Source organism: Melospiza melodia, chromosome Z (genome assembly GCF_035770615.1).
Source record: "Melospiza melodia melodia isolate bMelMel2 chromosome Z, bMelMel2.pri, whole genome shotgun sequence".
Lineage (NCBI taxonomy): Eukaryota > Metazoa > Chordata > Aves > Passeriformes > Passerellidae > Melospiza > Melospiza melodia.
In genome coordinates this window covers 51,662,224-51,677,483 of record NC_086226.1, presented here as the reverse complement: position 1 = coordinate 51,677,483, position 15,260 = coordinate 51,662,224, and the positions used below count along the sequence as shown (strand labels likewise).

Below are 15,260 nucleotides of genomic sequence, written 5' to 3'. Positions count from 1 at the left end.
TCAAATTTTCCTGGTTTGTTTTATTTTCAGCCATTCTTTCAAAGCTTCTACGAATTAAAGGAATATTCATTCCAACTCTCAAGGTTCCCAGATGTCACTGAAACAATTCAATTGAAACTGAATGCGTATTTTTCATTTAGATTCAGCACATTTGCAAAACAGTAACACATCACTTAAAGACAAAATATTTTCATAGGAAATTTTGTGATGAAGCAAAAGGGTAAAAAAAAAATCCAAACCCAATTAAAAATCTTGTGGTAGGAAATGTCTTTGAAATACAGCTTCTTGATGCCTGAGGAATAATAATATGTTTTCAAGTACGGACAGTTTTCTTCATTGGATAAGGTACGGTGTGCAGCTACCACCCATAAGCTTTAGTCCATATTGCTTTTTTCTTGAACTCTGCAAGAGATCTCAAGGCCAGAAGTGTAACTGTGAAGACAGGGACAAATTACATTAAATTGTGCAGTCCAAATGAAAAGATGTGACAGTATTCTTCCTAGTAATTTTACTAGCACAGGTATAGGTTTAGTTCTCCTTTTACTGACTCTTAATAATTCCTTCACTTGTGCTGATGTACTAGGCCCTTCCTTTGCTTTGTAGCACATCTCCTACTGAAATCATATCACATGATCTTCTTATTAGTCTATCACTTAGACACACAGATCAACCAACATTGCAGAAAGCTCAAATTCAATGAGTAATGATGCAAGCCAGGACATAGGAGGCACTGGGAACAACAGAAGTACAAATCTTAAGTCCTCTGCTCAATTCACTGATTGGAAATGCAACTCACCGATTTCTTAATTCAATTTGAAAGAATCATGTGTTTAGACAAAATCCAGTAACCAACCTAGTCACAGTCTAGTTATTCACATGGAAGTTTTATGTTCTAGTATGTAAAAGGAAAAAAACAATGGGAAGCTCAGAGGGAACAGTGACTTATAGAGAAGTCTGGGCATACTGACAATATATGGTGAGCATCAGAACTCTGATGTACAGAAGAGGTTCTCCAACAGCCCTTAGCATTGCTTCTGGTGGAGATTAGCAGACATTACAGGGAAATTTATCAGAGTGACTAAGACTGCAGACATCAGAACAAGGGTAATTATCCTATTAATGCAAATAACTCAATAACTGGATTTCAAGAAGCCTTGTTTAGGTCTAACAAATCAGATGGTCCAAAGGAAGTGCCTTGTGTTCATGGAAAAATGCACAAATGCACTTACCTCACTTGAAAATATTTGTGGTTTCCTCTTTAAATTACTTGCACAGATACTACACATGTAAGTAAGCAATAGGATGCATGACAGGGCTGCAACTCCTACCATAATTCAACATATTGTCTACTTTCCATTTTTCTTTTCATGCATCTTTTCAACAACCCTCATTTCTCTTTCCTTTTTTCTCAGACCCCTTTACTAGGCTGTCCTAGTTCACCTCCTACCCGTTCCACACAGCACAGTCCTTACTTGCACCTATGTTATGTGATTTGTATTCTAGTACTAGAGGATTTCCCAATAGTATGCTGCATCTTTTTTTTAAGGGTAACTTCAAAAACAACAGACAGACCTATTAATGAAATAAGCTTGTGTACTAGATGTACCTCTAGGTCCTTTGGACCCTAAGTGCTACATCATAAGCATCAGAAGATGAAATAGCAAATGTAAAGTGTTACTGACAACAATGTCAACTTACCTGTGATAATTACCTCAAAGACAAAATCTCACTCCTTATAACAACTGAATTTTGATCTATCCTGTCTGTTATAGAAAAATGAGGCCAAATTAAAAATATATTACCTTTCAGCAGATCCATGGTAGATTTTGATAATGCTTCCCTAGGACATTCCATCATATTGATCAGCCATTCAATAAACTGAAGATAGAAATATGAAAAAAAAACTGAATTAAAAAAGCCCCTGTATCAGAACATGATGAATTATTTTCAGTTTGACAGACAACATTTGATTTCTGCTAAATTCAGTTATCTAATCAGAGGCAGTGGCCAATGAAGCTTCTGCCCAAAGTAAACAAAACACCCTTGAGTACATCTCCCTGTCAACGCAATTCTTCCCATAGTTTGATCTGAAACTCCCTTTGTTCCTTCTCATTATGTCAGCAATAATTCTTTGTAAGAAGAAGGCACATTAAACAGCTTCCCTCCATGTTGCCTGTTCATACCTTTAACCTATTAATATAATTCTTTCTTATCAGTCTCTTGTCCAAATGTTTTACTTCAGAACTCTTATTGCCTTTGTTCCTCTTTTGACCTCTCTCATTTTTTGTTATTTTTTTCTGGCAGTGCAGGGTGCCTGGATGACAATATGGTATTTAAACTCATAAGGATGATTTTTCAGGGCAAGGCCTCACATTCTTCCTTAAAACCTAATTAGGTACTTGCATACTAACAGCTCACCCCTGCATTCCTCTGACATTCTGAATTCTGACTTCAGGGGTAACTCTGAGCACAGACGCATGCTCAGAGAGTTCTCAAGAGATTCCAGTTTGCACAAAACAGCTAACTATTAATCTATAGACAAATAACAGTACTTCCACATATAGCAACTACATGAATTCCACAGAAAGTTTGCCAAATTAGGCCCAACTTTCCACATTTATTTTCAACTCATACTTCAAAATAAATGACAAATACTGCAAACCATGAAGAAGATCTTTGATTGCTCTGAATTTACAGTTTGGTGTGTGCAGCTGCAGAGGATCCTTTCAGTGTTTAAAACACGGACTTGCTACCAGCAGCTCCCAATTCTCTTCTCCCAGCTGTATTTTCTTAAGACTTTGACTCCCAGCTTTGGAATTTTTTTTTTTTGCAACTCTCAAATTTTACTTAAGAAACTACTTTCATATCTGATTAACAATAAAGTGAGATCACAATTGAGATGCAATAACATACAGAGGAAATAACTGCTCTATCTAAGATCCAAGATGACTACCAAAAATGGGGTGCTTTCTCATGTAAAGTGAGATGCCACTCAGATTTCACTACAGGCAATTTTACCTTCTGTGTTTGTTCTTTCCATGGTTCTTTAGCCAGCAAAAGGGAAAGGCTACTTGGAAGGAGAGTGAGAGTCTCTTGCTCAGCAAACTCGTCAGTGGGGTGCTTGCCAATGTGTTCCTCATATAATTCTGGTGATACCATGTGGTGTTTCCACAGTGACCAGTCAGCACTGAGGCCAAGCAGTAATGGTGCACCATGGTCAGCCCAGGCCAAAACAGAAGCTGCAAACAGCCACATGAGGAAATCTATGCACTAAACAGGGAAAAGGCAAAAATGCACTTCATTAAATGAATAATAGAGAAGGAGAAAAAAAATTTTAAAACCTCACAATAAAACCCCTCAAACAAACAAAAACAAAACAAAAAAAAAACCCAAAAAAACCCACCAAAAAACCACCAACAAAAATACCACGAAAAACTCATCCAAAAAAGAAACCAACCAAAGAAACCCAAGACCAAAATCCAGATGATGACCTGCTCTTAAAAACAATCATTTAAAAATTCAGGCAAAATTCAAGAACTAACAAGTTTTTAATATCCTTCTATGTTTTGAAGCGCATAAGCCTCTTTATAAATTCAAACTAAAATGTCCACATAAAGAAAAGTAAAATCACACTCTTCTAAAATCATCTTTTAGATTTAAGGTGATCTACAACTCACTTAAAATGGGGAAATAACTTTTTCACAGCAAACTGACCGTTGAAGGAAATCACAGATGGTCACCCTTGTGATCCTTGTTATAAATGGTTGGAAAATATTGCAGCAATATAATTAATGCCCTTCTGATCTAAGCAGCAGCTTATTTTATGTTCTCAAACAGAAGATCTAAAATTGGTGAAAAACATAATTTCTTTAAAACTGTCCAAGTCCTCTCAGAACCAGAAACTACACCGTTCTGACCTGCCTAGACAGTTCTACTAGTGAATTCAAAATTTTCCTTCAATTGTTCTAAATACAGTAAATTTTAAGGAATTATTTCCTTTAGTTGGCTCAAGGTTCCATCATAGCCTAAATGTAAAAGTTATTTTAAAGTAAGAGTTTTAAATACACATTCATTCACAAAAATTGTGAAGATCTTCTCTGTGGTGGTGAGATCACAATCTTCTAAAATACAAAAGCATGGGGAATAATGCTTATTACTGTGGAAAAATGTGAAATATATCAGAAACTCCTTCTGTCCTTGTACCAAATAATTTTCACAGCCATTACCTCTTTCAGATCACCATTTTGTAAGGGTGTTGACTTGCACGCTACATTTCTGATGTAGCCCATCAGGTCTAACAGCCAGTCCATTCTTTTCAGAACTCCTAGAAAAAGAAAAAGAATACTGACTCATGTCAAATACTAGAATGCATTGCTTTTCATTAAAAAGCAAGCACAGAAAATCACTATAGCAGGAAAGTACCAACTGCAGAAGAACAAAGATCATCAACACCACTACCACATTTGATTCCACTGACAGAAAATATACAAGCCCTTAAATAGTACAGAAACGTTGCTTATAATGCAGGCAACACATTGAACACATGCACACACACACACAAAAAAAAAAAAAAAAAAAAAGCCAGGAAGAAAACCAAACCACAAAACCACAAACAAAAGACTGAATGAGAATTATTTCACAAAATGACAGCCTGCAGGACCAAGTATGCACATATGACTGCTACAGAATCCTAAAGCTGCCCTCAATGTGCAAATTACTGTGAAAATGGTCCTACAGTGTTGAGATGGTGAGTAAACTGTGGTCAAAGCATAAAAATAAAATCAGCCCTTAATTCATCTCAAGGATGGAAGACATTTCATTGATTCAGATTCTGCTATCCATAATCTGTTCTACCACCTAGAAGCTCACCACCAAGACCACATACAAGTGCCCCCTTTCATGCTGTCTCCTCTTTTACCCAAAGAATCCTCACTTCACTCAATTAAAACTTAGTACTCTTTGAAGTTCTTCAAACACAGCTGGCAGCTAAGGCATCTGGCAATATAATGCTTTGAAGTTGTTCAGTGAACAGACGCAGACAAAAACCTTTCTGCCATGAAAATGAGACTTCATTCTTGTATCTTTCTGTTCTTGTTTCTTCCTTCTTTATCTTCCTGTGTGTTTCTCCTAGTTCTCTTGCATCAGCCTCTATACTTTGTCAGACCCATAGCTGAGCCAGCCCAAATCATTAACCCACCAGATGACTATCTGGTATAGTTATGAGGAAGAAAAAAAGGAAATTTATTTCCTGTGTTAAAGCAGTGCAAGGAGTTCAGGAAAGAAAGTTATGTCCCTAGTTCAACCAGTCTTACGGGAACATCCCCCACCTTCTGTGTGACATACTGGTAAGTCAGATTTTAGGTCAGAAGGTTAGCAGAGTTGCAGTATTGAGATGTACAGATGTACTATGTACACCTGTAACGCTATCCTAAAAAGAGTGGGAGATACAGATCTAGTTAAAATTCTGGTCTGTAAACCACATTGATGAGACAAATGACTTGTAGCTGGATCACAGAAAAAGAAGTAACTGCAGTAAAACACAAATGCAAAGTTTGGTACAAGTACTTGAATAATAAAAGAATTCTGAAGACACTAGTTTTTAATATGGAAAAATTTGGAAACACTTTGGTTAAATCATCTTAAAATTATTTTAAAGGAATCAGTGTAGATTCATAAATATCTGTTGATTGCATTGTTGATTTTTCTTTAAGCCTAATTTTACCTGTATTTTCATGTCTCACAATGCGAGCATGATAGAAACTATGCAAGAACATCCATAAAATATTTTTCTTCTGATGATATCCTGCCACAACATGAATCACGGCACTCAAGTTCGTCAGAGACAATCTGCCTTGAGAAACTAAATACACTTTCACAAACGTGGCCTTCTCGATATTGTTCTGCAAATGCAATAAAAAGAAAAGTTAAATTTAAAGGTACATTTCTTGTGGGAACAGTAAATTCTGCACTCTTCTTTATAAAAAAGTAAGAAACTGAATAACTAGTAGGTTTCATTTTCCTCAAGACATATTATTACACAGAAGACTGTACATGCTACTTGAACTTTACACTGTTCGAAATAGGCCAGCAAAGTAACTCAGTACAGCTTGTTTTCATACTGCTTTAAATTTTACATTCCCCTTTGAATTGAATGAACAGCTTAACAGTTTTGGACATTCAAGTCTTCTTGCAAGACAGATACACTGTAGTGACAAAAAGAGGTTTTCTTGAATGATGTTTTCCAGTGTGAAATAAGAAGTGAAAAATACAAGGAAATGACAGTTCAGCTTCCACAACCTATTTGAACGTTTGGTGCTCTAGTGAATTTCATAGCAAACGGAACAGGGGGCTTTAGTCAAAGATGTTTGTTTTTAAAAGCTTGATCTGAAAACATCAAGTTCTTCCACACAGGTCACTTCCTTAGCGTTTCAGCTGCTAAGAATTCCACTGCTAATTGATTCCACTGATGAGCTACAAGATAAAAGCTTTTTTTATTCCATTATCATCCTCAGTCATCTTGTCCACCAGGAAACATTCTGAGTGTGAATGTAAATATAGAACATAAAGTCAAGAATGAAAGGTTTTTCAGTCAGTTATTTCACATTTTTAAGAGAAGCACAGATCCACCAGTTCAAGGACAGCTAGTCACCAGGATCCATTTACAGTCCAGTTTCAAGCAGGTGGGTATATTAACCAAAGAGTATTTCTAATATTAACCAAGTGGTCTGCTGTTTGCATCATTGGTCTGAGGTTTAGAAGATATAACACCACTCTGGTTCACACCATTCCTGTTCTGCTAAGAGAAGTAATTCCCAGAATCAGAGAATCAGTTAGACTGGAAAAGACCTATGAGATTATTAAGTCCAACATATGATTCAACAATACCATGTCCACAAGACTTTGGCACTGAGTGTCACATCCAGTTTTTCCTTGAACACCTCTAGGGACAGTGTTGCCACCATCTCCCTAGTGTGGCACTCCCATTCTAAGGTCTAATCACACTGTCTGTGAAGAAATTGTTCCTAAAGTCCAGTCTAAACCTCTCCTAGTGCAGCTTAGGAGAAAGAGGAGTGCAGCTTTGCATCTTCTCATCCTGTCAGGGATGGGTTGCCTGAGAGAAGAGGCCAACCCCCACCCCCCCACCTCACCAAGTTAGTTAAGACTCTGGTTCAAATGTGCCAGGTGAAATCCTGAGTATTTCAGTCTCTTTGAGAAAGTTTGGGATATGGATCTTATCACTTCTGCTACTCTCTACTGCCTGCAGATTAAATCCAGAACACTCTTACCAACATGTCAAGCAAAACAATTAAATGCTCCCAGTGAGCTATAATAGTCTGGTGACAATAGAAATTACAAAGTTGCTTGTTTCACATGATCTGGTGATAAAAGAGCATAACTAAATATAATTACCTTGGAGATCTGGACAATGCGATTGATCTCTGAATCAGGCATTTCTGAAATACATCTTGCTATGTCGATATACATCTCCAGTTCACCTCTCTGCAAACAGAAAATTAAATGCATGTCTATTTCTGGCTTTCTTCATCATAAAAATTGGTGAGTTTAGGAACTTGTTAATGATAATGATGAATAATTAATCTATCTTCTAGCCTCACCTAATCTATTTAGAAAATCTGTATTTGCTGAGGAATTTGACGTACATCAATGTACAAAAACAATGGTGTTTGAATACTTTTAAAGAATTTATTCTGTTTATGGCAAAGGGCCATTCTTTGGAAGTATTTTCTGTAGCTAAATAGCTTCTTTAAATCACTGTAAGAAACTGAATCCTCTGTGGGGAAAAAGAAAGCCTTCTCATTGTTCACTTCTCTTTCATTAAAATTTATTTCAGTACTAATACTGTAATTTTCCATTACTGAATCGTTTATGAGGGAGGAGTGCACGTTAGATTGGTTTCACAACATCATATTCTAAAATAACCAAAAATAAGTTAAACTGAAATTATGCTGCTATTTTAACTAATATAACTAAAAATTGTACATTTAATTAATGTTTTGAATCTGATGCATCAGTGCAAAAGGATGGGCCTTACCATCATTAAAAAAATACCTAGCTACAGTGTTCATACACCTCATTCATACTCCTCACCTGAATCTCATTTGGAAGAAGCTCATATATCTTCTCCACAGCCTGACACAAAAAGCTCCAGCAAAACTGGGCAGGGTTGGGAAGTTTCATTGCCTGGATGAGCCCCTGTAGAACAGACTGGCAAATTTCTGGGTTTTTTGTGCGGTTCTGCACTTCAAATTGTTGTATCAGAAGCACTTCTGTAAAAGACTGCAGTTTATCTTCTGCCACATGTTGCATCCACAGGGACAGGGACATGAAAAGATATTTCTGAGTTTTCATCTGAAAAGGAAAATTTTTTGCTCCATTTCAAATTCTAGCTCTTCATTGACCTTGAACTATTATTGGATAAAATTATAAAAAGAGTGGCTCAAACACGACTTATAAAAGCACCTAAAGTCATAAATATTTTTCAGGTCTTTTCTTCTTCCCTTTTTGTCATGAATTTTTTGAATTAAAAAGAGTTCAAACATGTCAATATTCTGTTTTCATTAAAAACTGAAGAACTTACTTTCAATGAATATTAGACATCACATCCCCATATGGACAGAGCAATATTTTTACATCGCACCCAATGCATCCCTACATAAAGCATACAGACTATCTAGACAGTCAGTGACAGAAGTATGATAGCCATAGAACCATGAATGTTGCTAGTTAGTAAAGAAGAATTAATAACCTGTACGAAATGCAGAGCTTAATTCTCTGTGGCTCATCTTATTTTGTGACCTCAAATTCCCACTGCAGCTGGAAAAGTGGTAGTCAGAAATAAAATCTTTTTTTTTGGTACTTTACCAGTTATGTACCTTAAAACTACCAGCGAATGTTTGCATATCTAAGACTAATGAATTAAAACAAAAAACATTCCTTGAAGAGATCACAGAAACAAGCAACTAATTTTCTGAGAATTGTCATGAATCTGCTCCTGAACTTGGATAAAGGAACAGAAATGTGCAGTCAAGTGTTCTGTGGGATTCAGGGAGTTTTACATATTGTACCATGGAATCCACCTTTCAATTCCAGAAGAACAGAAAAGCAATGAAGGATACGACCAAATCTGATTATACTGTAGGTTAGTCTGTTGGGTATCTACAAAATTAAGGCAAGGTTCTCAAGACATAGCTATTTTTACTAGTTACCTAGATCTAGAGACCTTGCTAGAAAAAGTAGGTAAGCTTTTGGACAGATTAGGGTGGACCTTTTTTAGAGACATTTAGCTGGTAAAAATAAAGGATACTTTTTCTCCCTACATGCCATGCTTTATGTCTCCAGTTTATCAGCACTATAGGTCTTAAGCAGTAAAGTAAAATGAGTGTAGCAGGTCTTAAGTCTGCCTTGAATTTCAAGGCCCCAGAATAACCTCTCTCTCACTATAAATACTCACTAAATGGTATTTCTGAAGAATTATGAACCCAGTAATCCTTTTCTGGTGAGTCAGCCTAAACATTGTCACTGAGGAATTTTATATGAAAAAGGTGCTGAGCTCCCACAAGTTTTCTGACATACGTACACTGAGACTGTAGATAAGGGGAGGTGCCACCCACATCCCTAAAAGCATTGCTGCATTTTGAGATGACTGGGCCTGTGTCACAGCCAGTTCAAGGCAGAGATGTTTTACCTCATCACCTAAAACAGAAGAAAACAAACTAAGTTATAAAGAAAATATTTTCCCTTGAAATTTGTTCTCAACTCATAAAATAAAGGAGGGCTATTGTTCTACTAGAGCATTACATTACAACTTATTTTTCTAAAAATCCTACTTAAAGGATTTTAACATACACATAGCACAAACATTTTTTAACACATACATATTAGAACACTCTTCTTTACATTCATGCACTTTCAGCAAGAAGCATCAGCATTTGTTCAAGTTATTTCAATTCACTCAGGAACAAAAATGTGGGAATACTAACAAAAGTAAAAATTAAAAAAAAGCCCTCCTTGTTGACAAATAAAGTCAATATTTAATCCACAGAAGGAAAAATGAGTCAATATTCCTGGACTATGATGTTGTCTGAAATATAAAACAGCCACAAAACAGATGTACTCTTTCCTCTGAAAATTCCCTGATTTACAAAAGTAAGACTCCAAAGTGAAAAGCAGGAATAAAAAAACTCTCCAGACATTTAACAAGTTTCAGCTCTCCATAAGAATGGCAGACCGCAGTATAGGAATCTTTTTCCACTATTTTGAAAATTATTACCCTGTGTAATTTAGTAGAAAGTGCATTTCAAACTAGTGATAGCCAGATGAACTACCAAACAGTTCAAATATGTGAAAAAGTGGCATACAGGCTCTAACATGGGCATTGGACCAAGCATTTACCAGTTACTGATAACAGGATACAATTAGTTGAGTTTTATGATGGACTCATATAAATAGTTCAAATGAAATGTTCAGGCTACTTTCACCAACATTTTAGGGAACTTCTCAGCTCTGATCTTTAGTTTTTCTTCAGTTAAACAGTATCCACATGGTGATGACAAATATATACTTGTGAACACTAAAAAGTCAGTCTTGAAAGCAAAATAAAACTAGCCACTCCACTAACTTCAAGCCCTGAAGAGGGATCTAAAGTTTGTAAAAGCTGCATTAGTAAAGAACTCTTGTGACAAATACAGAAGTCTTAATAGAAAACTACTACTCTTACCAAAGTCCAGCCTCATCAAAGGAGAAAGAATGGATGCCCAGTTTACAGGTGGATACTGATGGTTTTCTCCAACTAATGCAATGGGTGCCAGTGCTACTTTCACCAGTTCAGCTGGGACAGATTCAGGGCCTAGAACAGAAGATTCAGAGTCTAAATTGTATACACACATATGTGGCTGAACAGCTTAGCAAAAAATGTGAACACTACACTGTAGTTCAAGCTCTAGTAAAGAACTGAAAAGTGTTACAAAATCACTGTTACTTCCCTTTGCATCTGAGAATTAGCCATTTCATTTATAATGAATGGATACATTTTTAATGTCCTGTCAAACTGTTTTTTGTTAGTAATAAACAGAAACTTTCTGGTCCCTTGTTCTTCAGTCAATTTATAAGTTAACTACACATATTCCTCATCTAGTAAGGTAGTATTTCTGCATTTCTTATTGGGAGAACAGCAGAGTTTTCTGACAATGTTTTCCTTTCTCATCTTGCAGATGCAGGCCAAAAGAACAGTCAGATAAGTGCTAACCTTTGCTACATACCATGTTAACTTATGTCAACATAAGTTAACTCAGTCCTCCTGGAATCAAAACACAGGCATTTTAACCACCATTTAAAACAAGGTTTGCTTCATAGGACAGCAGTGAGCTCACTTAATTCCACACAGAAGCAATCCTCTCTACCCTCCTTAAGACTACTCTGAGACATCTCTTTTACCAGACTTCCTCATGTAAGACCATACTTTCTTCAGGCCTCTTTGCATCTATCCCAGCAGTAATCTGTTTAATACCAATCTGTTACAGAGAATCTTAATCCAGCATCACTGAAATAAGGGGCAGCATAAAGTCGGTCTGATGATGGAGTATTAACTGAGCATACAGGCTAACACTTAAAAATTGTTCGACTTTCCTTCTCATAGGGAAGAAACATCGTCTCATCAACAGAGAGGGAAGAGAAAAGGGTTTTAAAAGTCAAAAATCAGGTGGAGAAAGTGAAAGTCCTAACTACACAATATTAACTTTATCTTTTTGATTGTAATTAAATTTCCTTTTTGAATACCACACATTAACAAAGTTCAAATTTGTACTTAGAAAAGTTCTCTTAGTAAATAAAAGCAAGTGTTTAAGGTCATCTTTTATAGCCAGAACAAACTTCCTAGAGTAATACTGTAGTTTGATCCTTACCTTTCTTTCCACCTTCAATAGCAAAGTCAATGGCTGCCCTGATAAAGCTGTTTACAGGTAAGTAGCCAAAATCTGGAGGAACTGTGAAGATAAAAGGACTATTATATTCTAAAACATCATCAGCAAAATTATAACCTGCTCTCCCAGGTAAATTTAATGGTCAAACTGAGCTGTGTTTGAGCAAACTGATTCTGTAGGTGACTCAGAGTATTTAGACCACAAGACTGATAGACATATTGGCCTTTTCACCTTTAAGGCAAGCTAAACATTTCTGGTGGTGAGAGGTGCCAGATCTGAAAAAACAAATTCACAGATCAACTGAAAAGCCAGGGATAAGAACTTCCTTAAAAATACATTGGGCATTGCAAGCTGGGCTTTGAAAGGGAGCGCTTCAAAATTTTAAGAAGTCTAATGGAGCAGAGACATTTCATATCTATCTAACTTTAGGCAGGAATGTGTGCATGCAGGCACACATAAGAGCAGAAACTTTGAAAGACTTTTCTCTGTGATGTTCATCTGCATTTTGTATTTTTGGTTCCCAGGTTAGTTCACACCAAAGCAAACAGCTTCAACTTCATTAGCTTTTGCTTGTTCCTGGTATTTCATTAATTATTAATTATCCAGCCTTTACTTCACCAATGGATATTGAAACAACACTTAAAGTTAGCAATGTATCGGCCACCTGGAAAGGGCACAGAACACTAATTTTTTTATTTCAGCTAACAAGAGAGGATCTGTTCTAGGAAAATACTTCTAAAACGTTAGCATTATCTCATGTGTCCCTCACTGTCTTTTTAGTGATGTGCTATTTCCACATGTTTTTTAGGAAGCAGTAATAAAGTATCTTACCAGATGCCCTGTTCTGGGTAGAAGACAAACAGGACATGTGAAGACGCCCCAGAAGTCTTGCTGCATTTGTCTGAAGACCAATCTGCTCAGAGAAACTAATTATCTGTTGAGACAAAGCACTAGTTAGACAAATTTCCCTACACTGCCTCATTCAAGCTGGACACAAACATTACGTAACTCCTTTTAAACAGACTTGTCTTGCTTGTGCAAGGCGTGAAGGTATGCTAGTGCATTATCCAAAGGAGGAAACACCTTCTTACCTGTGTAAGGGTTCTGATCACTTCATTCAGCTTACTTTGAAACTGTGAGGACTGAATGCTCTCAGATTTCAGCTGCATGAGAAAAAGAGGTTAATTTTGTAAGAGACAAAAAAGAAGCAACAAACAGAAAAAATTCTGAAAACAGATTACATTTGCACTCGTGCCTTTCTCTGGGAGTGGGAGAGAGAAAAGGAGAAAGCTTACATGGGCTGAAAACTTTTCCCCAGTGGCATTGCACATGGGCCATACGATGGCAAATGGAACAAGTCCCATTTTAAGCACTGCAATTCAATGTTGCTTGAATTAACCAAACATGAATGATTGCAAAAATGTGATGTCCTGGTTTACAGCCATCGCTGTAGGAATGGGAAGCATGCATCCCATCTTGCCTTCTAGGCAAATTTCTCCAAGAGATTAAGGTACCATTTGCTTGCATGTTCTGACCTGTATCATGCCTCCTTCAGAGCCCACCAGTGCAACCAGCCCACTGACAGCAGCCAGACGTTCCATTGTTGGAGAACCCTGGAAGCATAATTCAGGACCAGTAAGCCAATGTGATGACACAACACTACTGTAGGACTAAATGCTTGTTCTTCCAACTTAAAAACCATGACTACTATCACTAGCACACCTCTAATCCCAATAGCCTTTTCAGATCAGACTCCAGCATGGTAGATAATAAAAATCCCTCTCTTGATGAATGAAAGCTTTATGAATTAAGGAATGAGCTTCCTCCTCACTCCTCCACATCTGAAATCATCATGGATTGACAAATCATTTTTTCTCCTAGCACAATCTGTATTCCACAAAATATACCAGTGCAATTCAACTCAAAACCAGTTTCTTTATTGACAATTACCTTTAGCTGCAATCTTAATATGTAAGTTTAGAGTTTGATTTGAAACACTTAACTTTCCCAGATAAATTGAAATAATTTTAATGACTAAGGCAGTATAATCACACTTCTTTTTTCTTTCTTTTTTGACAAGCAGCACCTGATTTCACAAGCCATTTTCACTTAATAACCTAGACTTTATCCTTGGGCACTGTTCCAAATTAGTGAGCATGTCCAAATTAAGACCTCATTGAGATAAGCATTTCTCGTAAGTTATCCAAATTGAAGAGAAACAGGGATTTTTTTCCCTTTAGCAAACAGCCCAAAATTATCCTCTCGCTTCCAAATATCAAACAGCATATTCAGACAGTTCTAACTTTTCCTAACATCACTCCTTGCAAGAAGCAAGTAAAATTATGTTTTTACTGTTAATTTTAAACAGCACACCATCCCTTCCCCACCTCCTCTACCCCCACCTATGAAAAAAAAACCTAAACCAACAAAACAAGTGCAAAACCCAAGATATGCATAGAAACTCCTTTACCTCTGCAAGCACAATTTTTATCCAGGCTGCCATTAGTCTGTTACTCAGGTCTTCAGCTTTCCCATGACCACAAGCTGACAATCCATGCACTATTGCACCTAAAGCTAAAGCAAAACTGTAGGTCTGTAAGGTGAAAAAGAACTTATTAAAACAGATTTTACAAAGGAATCTATATTTTTATACATTTATTATTGAAACATTACTCACATATTTATTATTTCCCAACAATCTTTGTCTCAAATACCAGATACTTTATTTCAAGTGACATGGGATTTTCTAAGATTAAATCTTTGACACATAGAGCCTTGGTTTTAGAGCAGATTTTCTGACATGAAGTCTAGCACAGGTAGTTAGCTCTGACTTCCTATTTTTCACATAAACATTCTGAACAGTTGATTAATATAATAGCAGGCTTTGATTCAAAATGGTTGCCTCCTCTGGCTACTTCATTTCCTGGCAAACATTAACCAGAAAAGAACCTGCACTAAAATATTGAGATTATTTTTGGCAATTTGAAGGGTACCCTACGACACTAGGGATGAAACATACACCTGTAGGAAGCTGTGGCTATGTTTATGGTTATGCACTGTCAGTTGTTCAGGCACAGCAAAAATTCAGAACAGCACATTTGATGTATTTTCCCACCAAGAAAAAGAAATTATAGAAATATGCTATAAAAGAGACAAAAAATGGCAAGATACAGGGACTAAAGACATGAAATGTAATAATTTCTCTTCTAAATGCAATCAAACACATGCAACTTGGTTTTATTTCAATGTCTGGTAATTGCTATATGCATTAATGAATCAAGTGGTAATCTTAGTAATTGTGTGGTATGCAAAATACATTCA

General features: G+C 36.5%; 1 protein-coding gene across 1 annotated transcript in view; it reads right to left on the bottom strand.

Moving 5' to 3' along the window:
- Positions 1–15,260, bottom strand: part of FOCAD (focadhesin) — an 89,656-nt gene continuing 74,396 nt past the window's right edge. The window contains exons 32-45 of the mRNA XM_063180995.1: positions 14,410–14,532; positions 13,475–13,552; positions 13,031–13,102; positions 12,771–12,873; positions 11,922–12,002; positions 10,739–10,867; positions 9,599–9,714; positions 8,110–8,370; positions 7,411–7,500; positions 5,723–5,900; positions 4,227–4,324; positions 3,019–3,270; positions 1,803–1,878; positions 1–432 (exon numbers count right to left, since the gene is read on the bottom strand). Coding sequence (XP_063037065.1) covers positions 359–432; positions 1,803–1,878; positions 3,019–3,270; positions 4,227–4,324; positions 5,723–5,900; positions 7,411–7,500; positions 8,110–8,370; positions 9,599–9,714; positions 10,739–10,867; positions 11,922–12,002; positions 12,771–12,873; positions 13,031–13,102; positions 13,475–13,552; positions 14,410–14,532 — 1,731 coding nt within the window. The 3' untranslated portion in view covers positions 1–358. The remainder of the gene's footprint in view (positions 433–1,802; positions 1,879–3,018; positions 3,271–4,226; positions 4,325–5,722; positions 5,901–7,410; positions 7,501–8,109; positions 8,371–9,598; positions 9,715–10,738; positions 10,868–11,921; positions 12,003–12,770; positions 12,874–13,030; positions 13,103–13,474; positions 13,553–14,409; positions 14,533–15,260) is intronic.